Genomic DNA, 27,214 nt, shown 5'->3' on the forward strand with positions numbered 1-27,214 from the left:
AAATACAACCAGTAAGATTTGCTCCTTAATTTGGAAATCATTACAATGTGTGTGTGATTCCCACCTTTAGAACCACTAGTCTTGTGCAGTGTGCTCTAAACTTCGAGAACACTCCTGGTAATGCCGTTCCTATGGCTTCAGGTACTGTGCAGGTGTCAGGATGAAATCTACCTTTCTGTGGGATGCTGTAGTTAGTGCACAGCTGTAGGCAATGTGGAGAGGGGAAGCTTCACAGCTGCAATATGCGGCTCTTGTAAGAGGAGACAGAGAAGCAATTTCCCAGTGCATATTACAGCAGCCTTTCCTCCCAAGGTTTGGTAAACAAATGTGTTACTCCTCACAAAATGGATTCACAGACAATTGAAAACAAAATTGTACTTGCTTTCCAAACTGACTAATCTTGACCAGTATTTTTTTTTTTTTATCATTCTCTTCTCTATTGTTTCTGATTCCTGCTTACACTTGGTACTTGGGATTCCTGAGGCTAACTAACAGTCTGTAAACTGTAAAAAAGTATGGACATATTTAAGTATCAATCTAGCCATATTTTTATTTTTATGTTGAAAAGAAAGGTACTTTGCACAGGCCAATATAGCAAACATCCATGCAGCAGCCTCCCAGAATGAACAAATGCTAATAACATTTAGCCTTACTTACTACAGATCTTTGCTTTGTAAGAAATAAAACATTAAAGTTGAGGTTTTAAGGGTTCTACTTATTCTAGTATCACTTTCCTCCTCCAAGACAAACACCGTCATTAATCTGCTGAGTATCTATTCTATGTTTTTATAATTTTTCTGTATATATATATGTGTGTGTGTGCGTGCATGCATGCGTGTGTATGTATATATATACTCATCTACAAATAATACAGAAGATTATTTGTGTTTTATTTTTAATTTAGATGAATGCTAATATACTGCATTCACCATTTTCCACCACTTTTATTTTTCCATTCAGCATTGTATTTGGGATCTCTTCTTGTTGAAATATTTAGTTGTAGCACTGTCACTGTAAATGCTGGGTTGTATTCCATTATATTAATATACCACAATTTATTTACCCATTTCATAACCCCTGGCATGTGGGTTGTTTCCAATTTTTGTACTGTTATAAACACATGTCTACAGTGAACATCCTTGTCTTCCTTGATCGTTTGACCTGTAAGTGGAAGGATTGGGGTATACTCAGGGTAAGCAGACCTTAAATATATTTGGCATTAATAAATGCTTATTTTAAGGTTGTCCTGATTTTTATTGCTACTGTTGGCACAATCAAATCCTTATTTCTCCACCTTGTCATCCATACTTGGTATTGTGAGACTTTTTTTTGTGATTTCCAATTTGATGAGTGTGAAATGGTGTTTCCTTTGTTGTTTTCATTTGCATTTCCCTGATTTACTGATGAGGTTGAGCATCCTTTTATTACTTGCTATACGACCTTGGGCAAATGACTCAATTTTTCTCTTCCTTAGTTTCCTCCTTTGTAAAATGACATTGGTAATACCTATCATATAAGGTGATATAAAAATTAAATTAGTTAGTTCCAGGCACAGAGCAGATATTTAATAAAAGTTGATTTTGGTGAGGGTTGTGATGTTTGTGGTTGTAGTTACTACTACTTCTAGTACTACTACCACTATTATTATTGTTTTAATTATTACCATTAGTACACTTACCTCTTTAGTGTGTATGCAGATACATATACATGTATATATATGTGTGTGTATATATATGTATATATACGTATATAAGCCTTTGTGCATTTTTCAGTTGTGTTTGTTTAATATTTCCAGAAATGCAAAGATAAAGATGATTTGAAGAGAGTGGAAGATAACAATTAAATGAAAAAATCGTTGCAGCTATCATACAGAAAGCATAGTAGATTTTCCCTGCCTGCCATTGTCATAGTTGCACTCATTTGAACAATTGTTAATTGAAGCTAAAATAACAGCTGTTTCAACTAATACATGAAAAGTTATTTCCATATAGTTAGAATCACTTCTGGAATTGTATGCAGGTGAACAAAATATGTACATATGTCAGGAAGTCACAGTTATTTTATTTGTATGATATATCTGAAATGACAGTTGGGCATTGTTGAATATGCATGCATATATGTATGTATGAAGCTATATAAATCTTCAGTGTGGCTTGGAACACTACTATTATTAGCTTTATTTACCCTGGCTTTGTATATAGTGCACTTAATAGGAGGTGTCATATTTTACTTTTCCATATATTCCTTCTTTTAAAAAATATTTCTTTTCTTTTCTTTTCTTTATTTTTTTTGGCTGCGTTGGGTCTTAGTTGCAGCACACGGGATCTTCGTTGAGGCATGCAGGATCTTTTTTTTTTTGTTCCGGTATGCGGGCTTCTCTCTAGTTGTAGCGTGTGGGTTTTCTCTCTCTAGTTGTGGCGCACAGGCTCCAGGGCACATGGGATCTGTAGTTCGAGGCACGCAGCCTCTGTGGTTGAGGCGCTCGAGCTCAGTAGTTGCGGCACATGGGCTTAGTTGCCCCGTGGCATGTGGGATCTTAGTTCCCCAACCAGGGATTGAACCTGTGTCCCCTTCATTGGAAGGCGGATTCTTTACCACTGGACCACCAGGGAAGTTCTCATATATTCCTTATTCTATGATGTCACACATCAGTTGATGCTGATTTGAAGATAACAATATTATCTAATATGGAACTATGGCTTCCAATAACAAAAGGGAGATTTGCTGAGTGCTATGCAGGTATTCGTTCAAGCTATATTATTATGAATAAGGAAATTATAATTGTTATATACCTTTTGGAGATACTTCCACAATTAGTAATTTTCCTATGACCACTTACTAAAGACATGTGAGTAGACATTTAAGTCTTGTGTACCATTATATGCTCACGCTAGGCTAACGCATAGTAGGTGTTCAACAAGTATTTGCTGGATGAATGAGTGAATGAATGAATAGTATTGATGCCGACTTTAGGAATCAATCTTTCTCACAGGAATTTTGAGATAAATTAGTTATAAAAATTTTATTATGATTTATGGCAGTTATCACCATGTAAATCATTCAGTGTTACCCATTTATATTATCTTAATATTTGCTACAAATTACGAACATCTTGACACATGTTCTATGTATCCACTGGGATAGTGGAAATTAATAGGGGATTCCTGAACATTGCCTAAATTAGATTGGGGAAAGAATGTAACCATGTTTACTTTACTTATGCTGATGATCATCCCTCAGCTGTAAAGGAATAAATTTATAGTACAACTGCATGTAAAAATCCATGTATTACAGGAAATATAAGAATACTCAGTGGGCATTTTATGTCAGATAATTAGTATCTTGATGTTAACATATCTTTAATAATAATACAAATGTCTTTATTATTACATCATTATCTTCCTACAGACAGTATTTTATAATGTTTCATCATTATTCAGTCGATTAGCATTGCCAATTTAAGCACGCAAATTAATTTAATCCATCGGTTTTAAGCCCAGTGGCTGTATGGGTTTTCATTTGTACAGGGAGAGATCACATACGACTGGAGGCCTCATTGTGAAACTGAGGATCATAGGGCCATTGATGCTAAAATCAATTTTTGAAGTTTTTGTATTGAGAATTAAAAAACATCTCTAGTCTCATTCAAGTAATTTGAAATAATTATAGAATCACTATAATTTACTTTGTTTTAAAATAAATTTAAGTTTTTTTTTTGTTGTTATAAACACATTTAACATGAGAGCTACCCCCTTAACAAATTTTTAAGTACACAATACAGTATTGTTAACTGTAAGGCTCAGTGTTATACCACAGATCTGTAGAACTTATTTAACTTGTATAACACACTGAACAGTAATGCCCCATATCCCTCTCCCTCCAGCTCCTGGCAGCCACCATTCTACACTGTTTCTATGAGTGTGACATTTTAGATGCCTCATATAAGTGTAATCATTGCAGTATTTGCCCTTTTGTGATTTGCTTATTTCACTTAGCATAATGTTCTCCAGGTTCATCTATGGTGTTGCATATGGCAGGATTTCCTTCTTTATTGATTTATTTATTTTTCTGTGTACCCTAGGATGGTGATTTTCTTTCTTTTTTTTAAATTAATTTTTATTGGAGTATAGTTGCTTTACAATGTTGTGTTAGTTTCTACTGTACAGCCAAGTGAATCAGCTATACGTATACATATATCCCCTCTTTTTTGGATTTCCTTCCCATTTAGGTCACCACAGAGCATTGAGTAGAGTTCCCTGAGCTATATAGTAGGTTCTCATTAGTTATCTATTTTATACATAGTATCAATAGTGTATATATGTCAGGGACTTCCCTGGTGGTCCAGTGGTTAAGAATCCACCTCCCAATGCAGGGGTTATGGGTTTGATCCCTGGTAGGGGAACTAGGATCCCACATGCCACGGGGTAACTAAGCCCACATGCTGCAACTACTGAGCCCATACGCCACAACTAGAGAGCCCTTGTGCCACAGCTACAGAGCCCACACGCTCTGGAGCCCGTGCCCCACAACTGGAGAGCTCACACGCCACAACTACTGACCCTGCATGCTCTGAAGCCCAAGCACTGCAATGAAAAGCCCACGTAGTACAATGAAAGATCCCATGTTGCACAACTAAGATCCAATGCAGCCAAAAAAACAAAAAAATAGTGTATATATGTCAATCCCAATCTCCCAATTCATCCCACTCTCCTTCCCCCTTGGTATCCATACATTTGTTCTCTACGTTTGTTCTCTACATCTGTGTCTCTATTTTTTCTTTTCAAATAAGATCATCTATACCATTTTTCTAGATTGCACATATATGCATTAATATACAGTATTTGTTTTTCTCTTTCTGACTTACTTCACTCTGTATGACAGTCTCCAGGTCCATCCACATCTCTACAAATGACTCAATTTTGTTCATTTTTATAGCTGAGTTATATTCCATTGTATATATGTACCACATCTTCTTTATCTATTTCTCTGTTGATGGACATTTAAGTTGCTTCCATGTCTTGGCTATTGTAAATAGTGCTGCAGTGAACATTGGGGTGCATGCATCTTTTTGAATTATGGTTTTTCTCGAGGTATATGCCCAGTCGTGGGGTTGCTGGGTCATATGGTAGTTCTATTTTCAGGTTTTCAAGGAACCTACATACTGTTCTCCACAGTGGCTGTATCAATTTACATTCCCACCAACAGTGCAAGATGGTTCTCTTTTCTCCACACCTTCTCCAGCATTTATTGTTTGTAGATTTTTTTTTGATGACAGCCATTCTGACCAGTGTGAAGTGATACCTCGTAGTTTTGATTTGTATTTCTCTAATAATTAGTGATGTTGAGCATCTTTTCATGTGTTTGCTGGCCATCTGTATGTCTTCTTCGGAGAAATGTCTATTTAGGTCTTCCACAAATTTTTTGATTGGGCTGTTTGTTTTTTTGATATTGAGCTGCATGAGCTGCTTGTATATTTTGGAGATTAATCCTTTGTCTGTTACTTCGTTTGCAAATATTTTCTCCCATTCTGAGGGTTGTCTTTTTGTCTTGTTTATGGTTTCCTTTGCTGGGCAAAAGCTTTTAAGCTTCATTAGGTCCCATTTGTTTATTTTTGTTTTTATTTTTATTACTCTAGGAGGTGGGTCAAAAAAGATCTTGCTGCAATTTATGTCAAAGAGTGTTCTGCCTATGTTTTTCTCTAAGAGTTTGATGGTGTCTGGCCTTACATTTAGCTCTTTAATCCATTTTGAGTTTATTTTTGTGTATGGTGTTAGGGAGTGTTCTAATTTCATTCTTTTACATGTAGTTATACAGTATTCGCAACACCACTTATTGAAGAGGCTGTCTTTTCTCCATTGTATATTCTTGCCTCCTTTGTCATAGATTAGGTGACCATAGGTGCATGGGTTTATCTCTGGGCTTTCTATCCTGTTCCATTGGTCTATATTTCTGTTTTTTGTGGCAGTACCATACAGTCTTAATTACTGTAGCTTTGTAGTATAATCTGAAGTCTGGGAGCCTGATTCCTCCAGCTCTGTTTTTCTTTCTCAAGATTGCTTTGGCTATTCGGAGGATTTCCTTCTTTTTGAAAGCTAAATAATATTCCATTATATGTATATACCACACTTTCTTTATTCATTCATCCTTTGATGGACATTTAGATTGTTTCCATATCTTGGCTATTGTGAATAATGCTGCAGTAAACATAGGCGTACAGATAACTCTTCAAGATTTGAATTTCAATTCTTTTAGATATATACCCAGAAGTGGAATTGCTGGATTGTATAGTAGTTCTATTTTAATTATTTGAGGAATCTCCATACTGTTTTTCCTAGTGGCCCTAGTGGCTATACCATTTTACATTCCTACCAATAGTGTACAGGGGTTCCAATTTCTCAGTATTCTCACCAGCACTTATCTTTTTTTTTTTTTAAATAATAGCCATCTTAACAGGTGTGAGGTGATATCTCATTGTGGTTTTGATTTGCATTTCCTTTGTGATTAGCAGTGTTGAACATCTTTTCATAAGCCTGTTGGCCATTCCGTATGTCTTCCTTAGAGAGATATCTATTTGAGTTTTAATTGAATTATGGGATTATCCATTTTTTAAATTAAGTTATGGAATATTTAAGTTTTGTAAGTATTAGAAACATATATGAAATAAAAGCATCTTAGGAAAAGTGGCATTTTCTAGTCATTATGAAAGCAGGAACTTTTTAATATAGGAAAGCTTCAATACTATATAGTTAAGTTTCATACATCATTGCCTCTCTTCAAATTCTATATTTATCTAAGCCTGTGGTTGTGATTGCTAAGGAATGCTTTTAAAGACAAGAAAGCCAAAGGTGATAATAGCCACTGGTCAGTATCTACTGATCCTGGTGAAAACATTATTGTTTCTGAAAGCCTGTTTAGTTAAGGAGTTATTTTAAACTAGCTTTACTCTAATGATTCTCAGAACAGCAGTGCCCACTCATGGAATTCTTACCATTCCTTGAGCCTGAGATAAAACCAAATTGTATAATACAAGGAAAATATACTAGGATTGAAAAAACAAAACTGTGAACTCAAGATATTTAAGAGATCTAATCTTAATTTTAAACAGTCTGTTCATGTGAAAAGGGGAGAGGTTGAAATATACTTTTAAAAAAAGCAAAACTATGAAGTCATACAAAATGAGCATTATATATGCCTGGGTTAGTCAGGAGTCTGTTAGTTTGCAGGATAATCTTAATATGTCTTTCATACTATAGCATTTTCCTTGTATATGTACTTTGTTAATTAGTCTCCCATAGTGGGATTTAAGGCATATTGAAAGATTAGGACAGTTTTCTTGACTAATCTGTTTGACTAGGACACATTTCTGAATGATACTAGAAGTAATTTCAATAAAATTCAGATAATTTTTTTATTGACAAAAGGACTGACTCTTTGACTGTTATTTCTTTATATAGAGTTGTGTTAAATTAAAATGCTGATTATTTTATTGGAGAGACACTGTAGTCTTAGATCCTTTGGGGGAACACTTGTGGTGGTTTTAAAAGAATATCTTAAAAGTCATTTTTCTTCCAGTTGACCAATAACTCTCTTATCTTGTGTAAACATGGCAAACTACTTGGCACTCCCATAAGATCATGATTGTTAAGTGTAATTACCTAGCCTGATTGGACTCTCCATCACTTTAGATTGGTCATACTTGTAGAGCTTAGCACTAACTGTTAGGAATTTAGTTATTCAGGTAATTATTTTTTTCTGTGATTTTTGTAGTAAGTTCATTTAATTTTCATATATTTTGCACCAGTAAAACAAAGGGGGGGTGTCTTAATGGACCCACAATATTTTGATGCCTTCTAGAAAGTTTTCCAGATGCTCACATCTGTAAACACATAGCTTAGCAAAAAATCTACTGTGGTCGTGGGTTACTTTTCCTCTCAAGAAGATCAGTAACTCATTTGTGATCTCCTTAACAAAGATCAGATAAATACTGATTGCCTCAAAATGACATTATATTTTTTAAAAGTAATAAAGAAACAGCATGATGATGACCATGTGATTTAGTGATGAAATTTAGCAGCAAGAGTTTGGGCCCAAGAGCATATCATTCTACTTGACTGAAAAATGTTGGCCTTACTTTTCTCTTATTTTTTCCCATTACCTACAACCCTGTTTTTATATTAGAAGAGGTAAACTGCCAACACAGGAATATAGTGGTAGCTGTAGAATTTCTGTGTAGGAAGGGTTTAGGGATTTGACATAAATCTTCATTTTCTTAGCAGACAGGATGTTGTTTTTCACTTTGGTTTGGGGGATGGCTTGTTTGGAGGGAGGGCTGGTGGAAGTGATGGGGGTCTAAAGCCCCTCCTTGGCACTGTCACTCCTCACGGTTTCAGGACATTTTAACTGTTTGGAACTCAAGGGTTACCTTCTGAATATAGCATAAATAAATCTTTCGTTCAAAGAAAGCAAAGAGCACTAAAAAATGGTGAGGGAGACAAAGGGAACTTACTGAAAAGACCATGTCTTTGAGGTTTATTAATTATGGGTATGCAAATAGGTGCTAACTGTTGTGTAACTTGCAAATGTTTCATGTCTATTCTTCAAAGCAGTCCCAGCAGGAGTTTTTATGTGGCAACCTGTTTAGCAGTTAAAGTTACCTTAGATATCTTTAAAGCAATTTCACTGAATTAAAGACCTGCCTAAATTTTAGCATATTTTAGGATAAATGCACAGCTGCCTTTTTCCTCAATTAGTCCAAATTAGGGAGATTTTTCTATATATTTAATTCCATTACTGCTGTAGGAACCTGGTTAAGGAGTAATTAATGCTGCACATTAGGTAAGAAGCAGCAATTGATTTTTGGTTCTATTTGGCTTATCTTTTCTGCTTAAGTGCTGATATTTAATTTGTAGGGAAACCTCTAAACAGGTCTATATTTTTATGTTTGTCCTCTTCCTTGAACTAATGAAATAAACCCATTTATTGATTTGGGCATGAGCTTTATTAATGTGGTTAGTATGCCTTACTAATGTGATTCTGTGTATTTGGATTAACACTGTTATTATTTATGAATCAACATTTTTCTTTCAGTTCAAAAGAATGCAGAAGCTTTTGAAGAAAAGAAGACCCTGCCTACAAAGAAGAAAGTGAAAGAGTTGAGAATTTTGGATCCCAAAACAGCCCAGAATCTTTGTATGTGATTATTTTCTCAGTAGGGAGTGGTGGTGATGGTGGTGGTGAGGGGTTGTTGGATGTATTTAAAACAAAGTTATAACTTCTTTGAACAGGTATATTTAGCACCTACTAGGAACAAAATTCTGTGTAAACATGATTTAGGCTGCCTTTTTGTCATTCAGCCATAAGAGAGACTACCATAATTTAGCCTTGGCTAGGCCAGGTGAAATTTATGAATAATAAAGCTTTGGAAAGTACTGATCATTCAGCATTGTTAGAGGCCACAGTGAGAGGAAAGGCAGAGTTGAAAAGAGTGTTATATATTTTTTTCCTTCTGCCTAGGCCTGGGAGTGATAGTTTTAGAGTATTCACTAGTCACATTGGGCAAATCCTTTTACTACTATTTGCTTTATATTTGAAGGAATTGTGATGTGAGCTAGTTGTTAACCACTGTACTTTAAAACTGGTTAGTGAACCTTAAAGCCTTTAACAAAGCAGTCAACCATTAAATACGCTTTTCCTAAAGTAGCTGGACAGTTAAACCCATCTTCATTTACACAGGTCCTAAGTTTTTCTTGACATAGTCTCCACTCTGTATTAAATTCAGCATTTGTGTGTGTGTGTGTGTGTGTGTGTGACCACAGTATGCTGTGTTTATATTCTGAGGATACTAAAACACTATGTATGAGAAATTTCAGCACATCAAGCATTTCTAAATATGCAGAGAAATACCTTGGGAGTTTATTTTGTGAAGGAGTGTGCTATAGAGAATCAGATTAAAGTAAACAACTCGTCATTCTCATTCTTGTGTCAGTAGGAATGTTGCTGTCAGAAAAGCAGTCTCCTAATAGCTGTTTTGCCTGTGTACATTGCTTACCCGACAGTCCTTTTTTTTATAAAGTGGATGTTCAGTACTTTAAAAAAAAAAAGAAACATAGTATGATCTTAATTGCTAGTTGATATCTGTCAACATTATTTATTTGGACTATGGAGGTCTCATTTGGTGTTTATGTCTAGGTAATCATTTGCCTGGACAGGGGAGGATGCTTTTTAGGTACCAGGGAAGGCATATAGACTTCTCCATGAAAAAAAAAAAATTCTTAGGAATATATTTATGTTCTGGTGGTAAGAACACATGTATGTTCTTTAAAAAGTATGTTCAGTGGAGGTTAAAGTGGAATGTATTGTTGAATAATGCTTTCTGAGTCAGTGTAAGCTTTTCTAGGTATAATTTGTTGAATTATTCCCATATGGCATAATATATATCCATTTAAGAAAAAGTTGACAAGGGAAATCGTTGATTCAACATAAAAGCAACTAATAGCACACCTCATGAATGTCATCAGGGATGCAGAGAACATTGAGGATTCAGCCACTTTAATTTTTTCTTATGTGGGAGAACTGCAAAGTAGATTGATATGGTTTTCTTAGTATCGGGTTACTTTACTGTCATTCTTGAGAAGTGCTGTATTGGATGCATCTGACAATCTCCATGGTAAATTCTACGTTGAATTAAAAGGCCTACTTGAGATAAAATTTCTAACTTTTCATGGGTTATTTTGTATTAGCTTCATCTAAAATGCATAAGCATGTAGTCATCAGTGCTGTTAGTAGTTTTATCTTATATATAAATACGCATGAGCTGTAAACATTAGACCCTGAGCTAATAGGCCATTTTGCCTAGATGAGTAGTATAGTCCATCAAATGGAAGCTACTTTTGTTTGCTCATAATTCTGTAGAGTAATATTAGTGACAGGAATTTCATATTTTGAGTCTATGAAATGGGAATCAGGTATTTATTAGGACTTTAAAATTGTGATGCTGCTCTCTTTTTAATAAAATCAATTTTTATTTTAGCTATCTTCCTAGGATCATATCGTATGCCATATGAAGATATAAAAAACGTCATTCTGGAGGTTAATGAAGACATGTTGAGTGAGGCCTTAATTCAGGTAACTTGCATATTTTGCTTTTAAATTTCATTTTCACAGATATTTCTAGATTGCTGTCCTTTCAATGGAGTTGTGTGAAAATGTTCTTCTATGTTTGGATAATAGAATTAGGAATATCTAGCTGTGTGGACAGTAAGAGGACTCAGATGATCTAGGTTCTAGGTATGTGTCTGCCGTTTATTAGATATGTGTCCTTTTAAATTTAATTCTGTGCACATGTAGACGCATCATCCTCTGTATATAAAATTGCATCTATTTCATCATCACAATGACACTTTTAAGTAGATATTGTTATTACCATTGTATGGACGTAAAAGTGTACAGGCCAAGAGGTTAAAATAGCTTCCTCAGGATCAATGGGTGAATGGTAAAGTTATCCCTTGTTAAGCACTTAACGTGCTGGGGATTGTGCTCTTTATATATTTTATCTCATTGAATCCTGCAACAGTCCTATGAGATAAGTACTATTATCCTCATTTACACATCAGGAAACTGAGGCTTAGAGAGATTGCCCACTGTCACCTAGCTGGTAAGTGGCAGAGTAGTAGAGCTGAGACTCAGAACAAAGCCTATCAAGACTCTAAAGCCATTGCTCTTTTTATTCTATTATTCTGCCTCCTATGGGCAAACTGTGTCAGTTTGCTAAAAGCCCTATCTTCTCATCTGACATTACTAGGTCACTGTGAGGATTACACCAAATAAACTGCTTGGTAGAATAAAGCACTCTATTAGATCTAATTCTTAGAATTCTTCATATGTTTGACCCTGTCTGGTTTAATTTTTGGAAGGAAGAACTGCAAGATATTTCATGGATGGGCATAGTCATTGCAGGTTTTTTGTTGTTTGTTTTTGAGCCACGTGGCTTGCTTTGATTTTAAGAAGACTGAGTAGTTTATGCTGTAGCAATTTTGTTATACCTCCCTTAGACTGTCTCTAAATCTCAGAGCACCATTGTCTGCCATTTGAGCAGGCTGTGTCTATATAGAAGTTTCTCCATTGTGTAGTGTAGGCTTGCATTACAGTTTACCCTGTAGGACTAAGAGTTAATGAGTTTATGTAGGCTCTTTATTATCATGACACAACTTTATTAACCTCAACAAAAGTTACACTGTGCTAAGAAATTCCCTTGTGGAAAAGTTTTTTTGAAAAATGTGTTTTCTTTGTCCAGCTAGCCAGGTCCAGAGTTCTCTTGAGTTGAAATGGAGAGCTGACCACATTTGTCCTGCCTGCCTTAGTCCCGTGATTCTTTGCACAGTAGTCAGAATGAGCAAGTTAAGAAGCCTAAATGTGACTTAGTTCTCCCTCTTTTTATCCAGTTGGACAGTTTCATTTTAAAGTACAAAAAGGCAAACAAACATCTGACTCCTATTCAGTAGTTGAAGCTTTCTAGTCTTTTCTGTATAAGCAGATTTTAGTAAAAGAGAACCATATTTTGAAGAATTAATCAATGTAGGCATTTATTTTGCCCATTAAAACTGTAGCTTTTCCTTCACATGCCTTAGTAAATAAAAAAGAGTGTAAATATGCAGAATGCTACTGTGATATTTATTTACCAGTAACATTAAAAACATTTATTTTTTAAGTCATGTTTTCAGCTCTTTAGGGAATGTAAGAAACAGAAGGAGTCTCACTTATGAATGGCCCTCTAATATGCAACAAGCTTTAAAAATGTATGTATAGAAATGTATTACGTGGGATTTTTTTTTTTCTGTTTCACTTGATTTTGTAGCATAAACGATACATATTTGTTTCTCTCTTTAAATTGCCTGGTCCAGTTGGGAGGAAGGAATTGCTTTCAATTTGGAGAAGTCAGTAAATTATGTCTAAATTACTGAACTCAGTTGGTTTCATCTTATCCACTATGCAGTCAAAAGGACTGCTTGTGAAATCACATTATTATGCTAAATCTCGGAAGGTGAGTGAAGGAGAACCACAAAGTGTAGATCCTGCCAGGTTCCTTCTGTGAGTGTTATACCCATTGCTTCCGTGCATTTCCTGTTTGCTGGGGGTGGGTTAACCTTTTTCTGTCTCATCTCTTCCTCTTTTCTAGACATCCATTCCCTTTTCTAAGCCTGTATCTTTCTCTTTTTCACATCTCTGTGTGTTTTATCACTTGCATCCTTTGCCCCAACAATTTTGTGCTTTCCTTTTGTTTAAAGCAGTCCACTGAAGACTTTTTTCCAAGCTGGCTTGCCTTCCTCCTCGATGCCAGATACTCTAAAATTTCTTCTCATTCCTTACCCTGCTCAATCAAAACTCATTTTCTTACTTCTGCTTGTAGGAGAAAACAATTTAACATGTAATTTAATAGTATGCATGATTGGAATTGTGCTGCTTGGGTACAAGGCACAAATTGTGAATAACTCATCTGAGTTATGAAAGTTAATATTGCGTTTATGCAGACAAATCCAATGTCTGAGTATCTTCTAGTAAGGAGGAAGGTCCTCGGTAGAAACAGTCATTTGATTTTCAAGTACCCAAAGGAGACTGCTTCCCTCAGGCCAGAGAAAAGACTAGATCACCACTGCCTTTCTCACTCCCATCCTAGAAAGGGTTTGCTTCAGTGATGCAAAAGTAACATCAATTTGCCATTCAAAGGAGCTGTTTACCATTTATGACTAATTACCATGTAGCACATTGATAATGCATAGCATTAAATATGTATCATCAGATTAACTTTGTTGTAAGTTCTATTTGATTACAGTGCTAAACTCCATCCATGCATAATCATAGTTTATTGCTCATGTGGCATGGTTGTCTCCTCATAACAACAAAAACAACAAAAAACAATTAAGGACACATTGCTTCCCAGAGACTTGAATTAACACCAGTATGGGTCAATAAGCTCTTTCCTGCCAGACAACTAATAGATTTTAGTTATTTGTCAGGATAAATCCTTTACTAACAAAACAAAACAAAACAAAAAACAAACCCCCAAATGTTAATTTAATCAGCAAAAGAGAGCCCCAAATTTAAGGTTATTAATAAAAATATTAATGTCTCCTTTATTTCAAAATATCTAAATTGAAGCTAGAAGTCAAATTCACTATATGGAAGAAGTTGAAAAGTCCTAAAATACTTACAAGAACACATAGAAACACTTAAAAAGTACACCATATCCTGAGATTGTTGAGGAGCTTCTAATATATGCAATTACGAGTTAGTTCCAAATAATGTGTACTAAATTTAGGTGATTCTTGGAGTTATTATTTCAGCTTTGAAAATCTGCTTTAGTGTAATTTAATTTGATCTACTGAGAGAAAACTCTAAGACCAGTGTTTTTAGGACATCAGTGGTAAAAATGAAATATTTGTAGGCACATTTACATATAGAACATTGACCAAAAGAAAAAGAAATTAGCAGTTTTAAAAAAGTGATTCAAGTGTTGAAGGAAAAATAACAGTATATTCTATTTTAGAACATCAGTGCATGCAAATGATTCTTAAATGCTGAGGAAATTCATGTTGGTAGGGAGATTATGGTCATATTCACAAAGCCTAAGCAGAAAAAAGATGATTAACATAGAAGGCAGTATAACATTGCTGCAGAATAATTACAAAGATATGTAAAAAGCAGGGCTTTTTAACCAGGGGTCCAAAGGCCCCTGGGAGACCCATGGAGAGAATTCAGGGGCTCCTGAACTTAGATGTGAAAAATACGGCTTCTTTATTTTCTTTACCTGCTAACTAATATTTAGTATTTCATCTGATTAACAATATAGGCAACAGACCAAAGAAGTATTAACAGTACCTCTAACTTTGTCACTAATAGAAATAATAAATATTTTCCTATCACATTAAATTTGTGGCAGATATCTTGAAATATTGTTTATAGTCATTACTACTTCAAAATTACACTAGTTATTAAAGCTGCCACTAGATCTTATTTTTTAATGCTTTAATCAAGAAGCACATCTATTATTATATCACAATTTATTTTCTTAGATATCTTGATAACTATTTCAATATAATTGGTTTCTTTTGTAATTTTATGTATTTTACTTTATTCTGAGAAGGGATCCATAAGCTGGTGTTAAAGAGTTCATGGCAAAAACAAAGAGGATAGAAACTAGTCCAGAAAAGTTTGCCAATCGAGATGGCAGACTAAGAAGTACAACATTAGAAGGGTGAGAGGATCAGCTACATTCTGACCACATTGCCCCTCTCCAGACTGGCACAGCACTGCACCGAGAGGGCCCCCTGGGCCTATGGTTTCTCCACTGGAAAAAGAGAGCCCTAGGTGGACGTCTAGCTCCCCCAGCATTGTGGGCCGCTTCCCAGAAGGACCATTTGGGCCACACTGCATAGAGATAACTGGGGGAATCTGTGGGGCTCAACCACTGGAGATCAGATAGAGGTGGAGAAGTTGAGGTGGGGCTTACAGCAACAGCACTTAGATCTTGGCAGACTGCATTTCTGCTTGTAGCAGTGCCCAAGCAGAGATCCCAGCCAGTGGCTCTGCCCATCTTCAGAGCCAAACTGGTGGCCCCATCTGGCTAGAGAGTTCGGTGGACAGTTCTGCCTGATTTAGGTGCCTGGTCAATGGGCTGTGCTAGCCATGCAGCTTGTTGTGCTGTCCTGCCTGGGCTGGAAAGCAGATTTGCAGCCCTGTGTAACTGCTGAGCATAGCCTCTAGTCTTACCTGTCCAAGTAGCCTAGCCTGAGAACCCAGGCCACTGTGGAACCCATGCTATAGCCCTGCTTGGTCAGAGAGCCAAGCAAGCAGCCTTGCCCAACTGTTAAGCATACTCTTTGGCTCCACATAACCAGGGAGCTTGAAGAGTGACCCTGGATAGTCTCAGAGCCCAATCTACAGTAACACTGAGCCACAGAGTCCAGACTATAACCCCACCCAACAGCAGAGTACAATCTATGACCCTGCCTGATTGCTGAACATCTAGCCTTGTCCAGGCCTGCAGCCTCACCCAAGCAGAGAACCCAGCCAGTTACCCTGCCCAATTGTGGAGCATAACCTGTTGCTTCACCTGATAAGGGACCCTAGACAGTGACCGTACCTGACCACAGAGCACAGTCCCTAGCCCCACCCAACTGCAGGATACAATTGGAAGTCCCTCACCACCAGAGAACCCAGTCAGAGCATAGCCAGTAGCCTACCAGGTCGTGAGGCCCAGCCTGCAGCCCTGTGCAACATTCGGGCACAGTCTGAAGCCCTACTTGATGACAGAGCACAGCCTGCAGCTCCAACTGAACATAGTCCAGCCAGCAGTGCCATTCACTCAAGGAGCACAGCCCGAGACCTCAGCTGACCAGGAGCAATTGCAAAGCCCATTCATAGCCCTGCCCACTTGCCAACCAGTAGCACCACCCTACCAGGGAACACAGCCTGTCACCTCACCTGACCAGAGGTGATTACAGAACCCAGTTAGTGACCCCACCTGACCACAGAGCACAGTCAGTAGCCCCACTCAATCTGAGCATCCACGCAGTAGCCCTGCTTGAATGTGGAGCTCAGCCAGCAGTTCCACCCAATGATGGAACTCAACCAGTGGCACCCCCTCTGACCTCAGATACTGGGCAATAGCGTCATCCAACTAGGGACTCCAATAGCAAGCCCCAATTGCCAAAAAATGCTACCAGCTGACTCATCTAGTACCCCAGGTTGGGCTGATGAGTGAAGGTCTTACCCTGTGATAGCAAACATAAATTCTGGGAAAGAAGACCACTTACTCAAATGTGCAGGTACTAATGCAAGGAGTCAAGAATCACAAAGAATCAGGTAAAAATGACACCACCAAAGGAAACTAATAGGACTCCAATAGCTGACCCTAAAGAAATGGAGATCTATGAACTTTCTGAAAAATAATTAAGAATAATCCTCTTAAAGAAGTTCAGTGGACTATAGGCGTACACAGAAAGACAACTAAACAAAATTGGGAAAACAATGCATAAACAAAATGAGAAGTTGAACAAAGGAAAAGTGACCATCAAAAAAACACAAAAACAAACAGAAATCCTAGAGCTGAGTAATACAATGACTGAACTGAAAAATTCAATAGAGAGATTCAATATCACACTTGATCAAGCAGAAGAGAGACAAGTGACCTGGAAGGTAGGCCATTTGAAATTATCCAGTCATAGGAGGAAAAAGGAAAAAGAATGCAAAAGAGTGAAGAAAGCCTACAGGACTATCAGTGAATTTCTCAAAAGAAATATTACAGGCCAGGAAAATGTGGAATGATATATTCAAAATATTGAAAGAAAACAAACAAACAAACAAACAAAACACCTGTCAACCAAGACCACTCTACCCAGAAAAGCTGTCCTTTAGAAATGAAGAAAAGATAAATATTTTCTCAAACAAACAAAGCTGAAGGAGTTCATCATCACTAGAAATACTAAATGGTGTTTTTCATGCTAATATGAAAAGATGCTAATTTAAACTGTAAAAACATGTGAATGTGTAAAACTCACTGGTGATGGTAAATATGTAGCCAAAGTCAGATTCTCTAATATTATAATGGTGTTGCATTATTCACTTACAACTCTAGTTTAAAAGTTAAAAAAAAACAAATGTATTAAAAATAATCATAACTTCAATAATCTGTTATTAGGTACACATTATAAAATGTGTAAATTGTAACCTAAAATAATGTAAACTGTGAGGGGGGGCAAGAAGTAAAATTATAAAGTTTAGTATGCTATTGAAATTAAGTTGTTATCAGTTTAAATTAGGATGTTATAAATATATTTTATGTAAGCCTCATGGTAACCACAAAGGAAAAGCCTATAGTAGATACACAAAAGTTTATGATAAAGGAGTCAAAGCATACTGCCACAAAAAGTACTCAAATCTCAAAGGATGAGAACATTAGAAGAAGCAAGGAACAAAACATTCAGAAAACAATTAACAAAAGGCAAAAGCAAGTTCCTACCTATCAACAATTACTTTAAAGATAAAAGTATTAAAATCTCCAATCAGAAGACATAGAATAGCCTGAATGTATAAAAACAAGATTAAAAGATATGCTGTCTATAAGAGACTCACTTTAGCTTTAAGTACACACATAGCTTGAGATTGAAGGGATGGAAAAAGATACTTCAAGCAAATAGTAACCAAAAGAAAGCAAGGGTTGTGATACTTATAACAGACAAAATAGACATTAAGCAAAAAAATGGTCAAAACAGACAAAGACAGTCATTATGTAATGACAGAATGGTCAGTTCATCAAGAAGGTGTAGCAATTGTAAATATTTATGCATCCAACATCGGAACATCTAAATATATAAAGTAAATACTAATAGAACTAAAACAAGGGCTAAAAGGAGAAATAAACAACAATAAAGTAATAGATGGGGACTTTAGTACCCCACTTTAAACAATTATCTCCATACAGAGAATCAATAAGTAAACAGTGGATTTGAACAACACTACGACTTAATGAACCTAACAGACATATACAGAACATTTCATCCGACAGCGGCAGACTACATTCTTTACAAGTACACATGAAACATTCTCCAAGATAGATCATATGATAGTTAATAGCTAGCAAATTTAAGAAAATTGAAATTGTATCACATATCTTTTCTGACCACAGTGACATCAATGTCACTAGAACTAGAAATCGATAACAGGAGGAAAGGTGGAAAATGCATAGAAATTTGAAAATTAAACATAACACTCCTGAACAACTAATGGATCAAAGAAGGAAAAAAGAAGAAATAAAGAAATACCTTGAGACAAATCAAAATGGAAACATAACATACCAGAAATTATTGGATGGGGAAAAATAAGCAATTCTAACTGGCAAGTTTGTAGGGATAAACACATCAAGAAGAAAGAAAGATCTCAAACAACCTAACTTTTCTCCTCAAGGAAATAGAAAAATAAGCAAAAACTAATCCCAAAGTTAGTAGAAGGGAGGAAATAATAAAGACTAGAGCAGAAATAAATGAGAGTAAAAGACAATAGAAAAGATAATGAAACTAAGAAGTAATTATTTGAAAAGGTAAATTTGACAAACCATTAGCTAGACCAAGAAAAAAAGAGGGAAGACTCAGATAAATACAATCATAATGAAAGAGGAGACATTGCAACCCATATCAAAGAAATACAACAGATCATAAGAGACTATTATAAACAGTTAGATACCAACTAATTGAAGAAATGAATAAATGCCTAGTGACATACAACTTACCAAGAATGAATCATGAAGAAATAGAAAATATGAACACATCAGTAATGACTAAGGAGATTGAAACAGTATTTAAAAACCTCTCAAAGAGAAGTCTGGGATCAGGCTGTTTCACTGGTGGATTCTACCAAACCTTTAAAAAAGAGTTAACATTGATCCTTTTGAAACACTTCCAAAAAATTGAAGAGGAAGGAACACTCACAAGCTCATTTTTTGAGGCCAGCATTACCCTGATACTAAAGCCAGATAAGGACACTACAAGAAAAATAGGGTAAAGGACTTGAGTAGACATTTTCCAAAGAAGATATTCCAATGGCCAACCTGTACATGAAAAGGTGCTCAGTATCACTAATCATCAGGGAAGTGCAAATCAAAACTACAATGAGATATCACCTCACACCTGTTAGAATGACTGTTATCAAAAAGACAGATAATGCTGGTGAGGATATGAAAAAAAGGGAACTCTTGTGCACTGTTGGAGGGAATGTAAGTTGGTACAGCCACTATGGAAAAAGGTACAGAGATTCCTTAAAAAATTAAAATAGAACTACTATATGATCCAGAAATCTCACTTCTGTGTATATATTTGAAGGAAATAAAATCACCATATCAAAGAGAGATCCAAATGTCCATGTTCATTGCAGCATTTTTTTTTTAACAATAGCTAAAGCATGCAAACAACCTAGGTGTCCATTGACGGATGTGTGGATAAAGTTGTGATGTATGTATGTATGTATACATACACACACACACACAGGAATATTATTCAGATTTTAAAAAGAAGGAAATCCTGCGATATGTGACAACATGGATGGACTTTGAGGACATTATGCTAAATGAAATATGTCAGGCAAAAACAAATACTGTGGGGTAACACCTATACGTGGAATTAAGACAAACCAGACTCATAGGAACAGAGTAGGTTGTTGTTTGTTTGCCAAGGGTGGAGGGAAGGGGAGAATGGATGAAACTGGCTCAAGGGTACAAAATCCCAGCTATAAAATGAATAAGTTCTGGGGATGTAATGTACACCATGGTGACTATAGTTAATAGTACTGTACTGTATATTTGAAAGTTGCTAAGAGAGTAAGTAAGTCTTCAAAGTCCTTGCCAGAATAAAGAAAAATCATGACTATATGTTGTGATGGGTGTTTTTTTTTAACATCTTTATTGGAGTATAATTGCTTTACAATGGTGTGTTAGTTTCTGCTTTATAACAAAGTAAATCAGCTATACACATATATATATATCCCCATATCTCTTCCCTATTGTGTCTCCCTCCCTCCCACCCTCCCTATCCCACCCCTCTAGGTGGTCACAGAGCACCAAGCTGATTTCCCTGTGCTATGCAGCTGCTTCCCACTAGCTATCTATTTTACTTTGATCGTGTATGTATGTCCATGCCACTCTCTCACTTTGTCCCAGCTTACCCTTCCCCCTCCCTGTGTCCTCAAGTCCACTCTCTAGTAGGTCTACGTCTTTATTCCCGTCCTGCCCCTAGGTTCTTCATGACCATTTTTTTTTTAGATTGCGTATATATGTGTTAGCATACTGTATTTGTTTTTCTCTTTCTGACTTACTTCACTCTGTATGACAGACTGTAAGTCCATCCACCTCATTACAAATAACCCAGTTTCATTTCTTTTTATGGCTGAGTAATATTCCATTGTATATGTGATGGGTGTTTAAAGGAATCTTATTCTGATAATCATTTTGCAGTATATGCATATATCAAATAATCACATTTTACATCTTAAACTTTCACAATGTTATATATCTTAATAAAACTGGAAAAACATTTTAAAAAGAAAATGTTTCCCAGTTACATGACTTAGAAGTTTCCCTTAAAAATATTGCAAGACAGTAAAACGATCAGTGGTTACCAGGCATTAGTGGGGAGGGAGGGATGAATACGCAGAGCACAGAGGATTTTTAGGGCAGCGAAACTAACTATTCTGTGTGGTAATATAATTGTGGATACATGTCATACATTTGTTAAAATTCCATAGAATGTACAAAAGGAAGAGTGAACCCTAATGTAAACTGCGGACTTTAGGCAATATTGATGTGTCAGTGTACGTTCATCAGTTGTTACAAATGTAGCATTTTAGTGGGGAGGGTCTTGATAGTTGGTGAGGCTATACGTGTATAAGGGCAGGAAATACACGGGAATTCTCTGTATTTTGCTGCTCAGTTTTGCTGTAAAACTAAAACTGCTCTAAAAAATAAAATCTAATAAAAAAAAGAAAGAAACTAGTACAGAGGCTCACAGAAGGGGAGCTGTAGGTTTGGGTGGCCTGTGGTTACAGTGGTTTTTTGGGAGAAGTGTAACTTAAATTGGACTTTGCAACAATATTAGGGCTCAGTTAGAGAGGGCTAGGAAAAGGGAATAGTGGGCAAAGGCTTGAGCATCTAAAGGAAAATATTTATATTCTGCTATGCCTCAGAAGTCATGTAGGGTGGCAATGAGAAAGAGCATGTAAAAGATTTGTTGGGGTCATACTCTTGAGGCATAGAGATCACAAATTAGTGACCCACAATATGTTTTCTTTGGCCTTTGTAGTGCTTAAATGGTAGAATTTGAGTGTTACATACTGTCCCATTTGCCACAGGCCCTACCACCCCCCACTACATTTTACCCACTCTGATTTATTCCTAGTCCCTATAAGCATCAGGCTTTTTGACCCCTGGTAGATAATTTGAATGCCAAGCTATTGGATTTGGACATGTTCACATGTGTGTTTAGGAAGATTTCTGTAGCTGCAGTATACCAAATGGCTTTGTGAAAAGAGATTAGAGAGAGGGAGATAATTGTAATTTCAAGTATAAGGTATAGGGGAATTTCCTGACAGTCCAGTGGTTAGGACTCCATGCTTTCACTGCTGAGGGCCTGGGTGCAATCCCTGGTCAGGGAACTAAGATCCTGCAAAACCATGTGGCATGGCTGAAAAAAAACAAAAACAAAAACAGAAAAACAAGTATAAGGTACAATGAAGCCCTGAAATACATTGTGGGTAGAGAAAAAAAGAGGAAAGGTGGATGAATAAGAAGTTACAAAGAAAAGATTCATCGAAAAGTCTTGGTGATAGAGAGAATGGTTGTACTACTAATAAAAAGAGGCAAATCATGTGGGAGAAAATACTTCCAGGGTAGAGGAGAAAATTTTTATGGATACGTTGCATGAGAATATGTGTTGGAAGTCAGAATAGAGATGATGACTGAAATTAAGGATTTGGGGAATCATTTGCAAAGAAGTGATTGTTCTAGTTTAAAGACCAGAGAAATTCTTGAGGTTGATAGTGAAAAAAGTGACCATTGGAACGTTAAGGTCCACATTTCTGGAGACCACACAGGTTGAGGGGATGGATGTTGTTAGAGGAATCAGAACAAAGGGAGCCAGCATATCAGAGGGAGTGCCAGGTTCTTTGGTGCATCACAAAAGCTAGCACAGGAGAGAGTTTTGAGGAGTGATGAATAAGAGAATGATATCAGGGGAAAAGATACCTCTCTTGATATCCTGAATTGTAGTGTGTACTTAAAGTAGTTATTTTCTTGCAGTTCTTTCTTCAAACAAACCACACTATTTACTAGACACCTGTATTCCTTAAGCAAATGTTCTATTTATTGTCTGTTGGTCTCTGTTGCCCTTATTTTTAAGGGACAGATGCATTCCTGTTGGGCATGCAACTGTCCAGTATAATATTTTCTGCTCCCCTTCCACCTGCTTTGTTTTCTCTGAATTTTCCTTCCTTTCCTCCCTCCCTCCCTCCCTTTTTCCTACTCTGTCTCACTTCCCTCCTTCTTTCTTTCCTTCTTCCCCCCCTTTCCTTTCTTCTTTTCTTTCATTTAAATAAATTCTTTTTTGTGTAAAGGGTTCTAATCATTCTAAATAATTCTCCCTTGGTGAAATATAGCTCTAGGGTATCTCCTTCTTACCTGGAGAAACTACAGAAATACCTCCACAGATGTCTTTCTGTGATACATGTGTTACTGAGCTCAGGTTTAGCTGCTCACTGCTCATAAGCCAATAATTCGAGAGGCAAGTGTTGGTAGAAAGGAAGGGTGCTTTGATCAGAAAAGTTGGCAATCTGGGGAGAAGGTGGACTTGTATCCAGAGACCAACTCTGAAGATTCTGCTAAGCCATGACAGTTTTTAAAGGGAGAAATGGCAGTGGGGGAGAATCTCAGTGAATCATCGAGGCAGGAGGTTGGGTTCTGCATCATTCTCCATTGCATGCAGGCTGGCTGACTCTCTTCAGATGTTATTTTGCCTGCGTGATCTGCCTGCAAGATTGCTAAGGGGGCTGCCTGCTTAATTCTACATTCTTACTCCTCTTTAGGAAAGGAATCAACAGGTTAGACAAGGCATGGTGTGCATTCAGGAGAGTGTAAGTCAGGAGTTAGTTTCAATAGTTTAGTGATCTCATTCTTCTAATTAGGTTCTTTTAAGGTTAGAGGGGAACAGAAATGGACAAACAGGAAAGGGACAAAAGAGCTGCATTCACATGCACAGGAATATTCCAGCTGGCTTTTTCTTCCCCAGATAGTTTCCATTTATGCTGGCTCTGTTACTTTTCTGAAACCCATTCAAGTATCCAACTCTGAACCCAGTGTGTAGGGGTCTACAGGTAACCACATGATTATGTTTTCAAATGTTATTTTATGTCTCAAAACAGATTTTATGATTTATAGAACTTATTGTTGGGTCCTGACAAAATGATGAGAGTGGAGCAAAGGTCATACAATCCATTCCCCTGATTCCAGGCAATGCTCCTCCTAAGTCATCAAAGATAGATGGGTATCTATCGATTCTGTGGGGGAAAAAGATTGTTCAACTTTCTCAATTAACCAGTTCTAGAGTATAATTATTCTTATAGTCAGGAAATTCATGCATGTGTAATAGTAGAGCTCGTTTTTGTCTCCTCAATCCATCTTTGTAATCATTGATCTATTTACGTGGTTATCGGCCATCTGTATTTTATGCAGGCTTGTGATTCTGCATGTGTACATGCACTTTACAAGGGTTGATGACTTTAGAAGACTACAAGTATATCAATTAAGGCTATAATGGCATTAGTATTGTAGAATTTGAAAACATTTTTGTCTGAAATAACAACTTGTATTCACCATGTTCATTTTCATAGTTCTTCAGGGAAAATGAAACATTAGCAATGACGGCAACAATCACAAAACATTTCTTTCCCATTTCTCATCATGGAGGAATAAATAGTTACTTTATGTCATGCTATTATAATCTTAAAATACTTGTATCTGTGAGCTGCTGTTCTTTTTTATCTTTTGCTTCTAACTGGTTAGTTGAGTAATTTTTATTTTTTTCTTTACCCTTCCTTCACTGAAGCTTTCTTTGGCCCTTGTTTGCTACTTTCAGTATGTTGGTAAAATCACACCTATTCCAAGCAAATGTGATGACTATTTATTTTCATCCCCTCTATGTCTATTGCTGATTAATACCGGTATTTCAATTGTCACCATTACTGGTTGTGCTGTTTTCCACAATTGATACCAGACTGTTTCCCAAAGAAAGAAGAGGTAGCTTTAAACAATTCATTAATTTTTCTTGTACTAGTCAGACTGCAAACCATATTTTAAAAAGGCAAAAAAAAAATTAGCCTATTTATACTTTGAACAAAGCATAGGTCTTATTAATAGTTGAGCAAAATGTGGCCTCAGAGATCATATTTTATGTGGCCTTGTAGACTTTAAGCCATGGTAGAACTTCATTAAAATTCTGGCCCTTTCATACTACAGATACACTGAGTCTATTGATGTGAGATGATGTTTGGGGTTGACTAGGAATTCCCTTGCAATTGTAGAACTTGGAAAGTGCCCTTATTTTCCTTAGACTTCCAGAACCCTGAATTAGGAAATGAGAAGCAAGGTTAGACCCAACCTCCCCTACTCTAACTTGTAGCTATAAGGCTACCTCTGGACAAAAAGCCGAAGTCTCTCAGCCCAAGAGAATTGCAGTGCAGAGTGCCCAGTTGCCAATGCTCTCAATTAAACTAACAGAGATGGAGAACAATTACACTGTTTTTTCCTACTATCTTCCTACTCTTTTTTTACTATATTAATTTTCTTTGAATCCAAAGATTGTTGGCCAGTCATATATTTAATGAAGTATAACACCTTTGTAATTGATTATATCTATAAAAACCACTTCCTCTTTTGTGCATTCAGTAGGTAATCAAAACATCCTTTTCTGTATACAAGGAATAAATATTTACTTACCATATTGTTTTTTTCAATGCTCTATTATAATTCTAGATCTCCTATGTAAAGAAGAATGGTACCTAGTCTTCAAGTCTAGTAAAGTGATATGATAGTTACAGTATAATTTAACATAATAGAGTGTAGTTAACATGCTATGGCATACTTTAACACAGTGTAATATAGATATAACATGATGGGTATTTTAATCTCTTTACAAAATATTTTTGAGAGGCAGTCAGGAAGGAGTACACAAGAGAGACTGAATGCTCTTTATTTCTTAAGCTCAGTGGTAGGCACATAGAGTCATTATATTATGTATATATTTTTGTATGTCTTAAATATTACACAATAAATAAATTTTAAATTATTTGACAAGTGCTGAAAGCATATGCTTAAGGCAGGACTTAATTCTTTTTTGTGGAGTGCTGTCCTGTAAATTGTCGGATGTTGAGCAGTACCCTTAACCTCTGCCTACTAGTTGCAGCCCACCAGTTGTGACAACCAAAAATGCCTCAGACGTTGACCCATGTGCCCGAGTGGGCAAAATTGTCCCTGGTTAGAACTGTCTGAAGAATTATTTTTATTTCTGAAATACAGGTAGTAAAATTTCAGAATATAATAAGCTTCCAATCATTTGCTTTTATTTTTTATGTTCAGTGGAAACCCTCATGACAGAGATTTTGGACATTTGATTATTATAGGCAAAACCAAAACTTGATTCCATGTGTTTAAAAAAATCTCTTTCCCAGGAATGTAAAGTGTTCATGTTAAGTTCAAATTCTGATAGAAAACATTCTCATTAAATTGCAAATATCAAGTATTGTTTAAAATATAGGCCTTAATTATTTTTCAGTGGTGAATACAGACAATTCTATTAGTGTAATTTGATTTTTTTTCCTTTATCATGTACTAGATGGGTTTTTTGGTTGTTGTTGTTTTACATTAACAACTCAATAGTGTTGAACAGTTCACTTTACACCATTTAAAAAACCTTATGTTTATTTTTTTAAAAAATATGTCATATAGGTAAGGCAAATAGTATAGTGATAACAACTTTCAGTTTGGAGTCAAAAAGCTGGGTCCGAATCCCAACTCTGCCACTTGCCAGCCATGTGAACCTGAGAAAGTTACCTAGCCTCTCTGGGCATGTTGTCTTTATCCTCTAAAGAGGTGATGAGTCTGTTATGAGGATTAAGTTAAACATACGTGAAAATCCCCTTAGCACAGTGCTGGTTACAAGGTAAGGATACAACAAATGACTTTTGAAGTGAGTGGGATCAGTTCAGTTAGGTTTCCTTTTTATTCCAAACATCCTCCTGCAAAACGTTTAGTTGAATAGTCAGTGCTTAGTTTTCTATGTTAATAGAAAGAATCTCAGCAGGGTGATAATTCTCCTGGGGCGTCTTGCTTACTATGCACTGTCTGGAATCTCAGAAACAGAGACATCAAATACGGACAAAGGAAATCTCCAGGAATAGTCTACCATTTTTGAGAGGATAATTCAGAAGCCTCACTTCAACCTCTTTGATCCTTTATATCACATTCCTTATTCTGTAGTTCTGTTCATTTGCATGCTGCAAAGGTAAATGTAGACTTTAAAGTAGACAAATATACTTGAATTAAGATAGAATTGGTTGATGGAGCTGACTGGGGGACTCGCAGATGTGAGACTGGGGACTCTCAGATGTTATCAAAACCTTTTAA

The 27,214-nt window shown here is 36.3% G+C and overlaps 1 protein-coding gene across 6 annotated transcripts in view; it reads left to right on the forward strand.

The window, feature by feature from the left end:
* DIAPH2 (diaphanous related formin 2) overlaps nucleotides 1-27,214 on the forward strand; it is an 889,270-nt gene that overhangs the window by 380,324 nt on the left and 481,732 nt on the right. For all 6 annotated transcript variants that reach the window (XM_082864620.1, XM_082864622.1, XM_082864621.1 and 3 more), the window contains 2 exons: nucleotides 9,088-9,189; nucleotides 11,030-11,124. In XM_082864620.1, coding sequence (XP_082720746.1) covers nucleotides 9,088-9,189; nucleotides 11,030-11,124 — 197 coding nt within the window. The remainder of the gene's footprint in view (nucleotides 1-9,087; nucleotides 9,190-11,029; nucleotides 11,125-27,214) is intronic.

This window comes from Leucopleurus acutus, assembly GCF_964270905.1.
Source record: "Leucopleurus acutus genome assembly, chromosome: X".
NCBI classification, from domain to species: domain Eukaryota; kingdom Metazoa; phylum Chordata; class Mammalia; order Artiodactyla; family Delphinidae; genus Leucopleurus; species Leucopleurus acutus.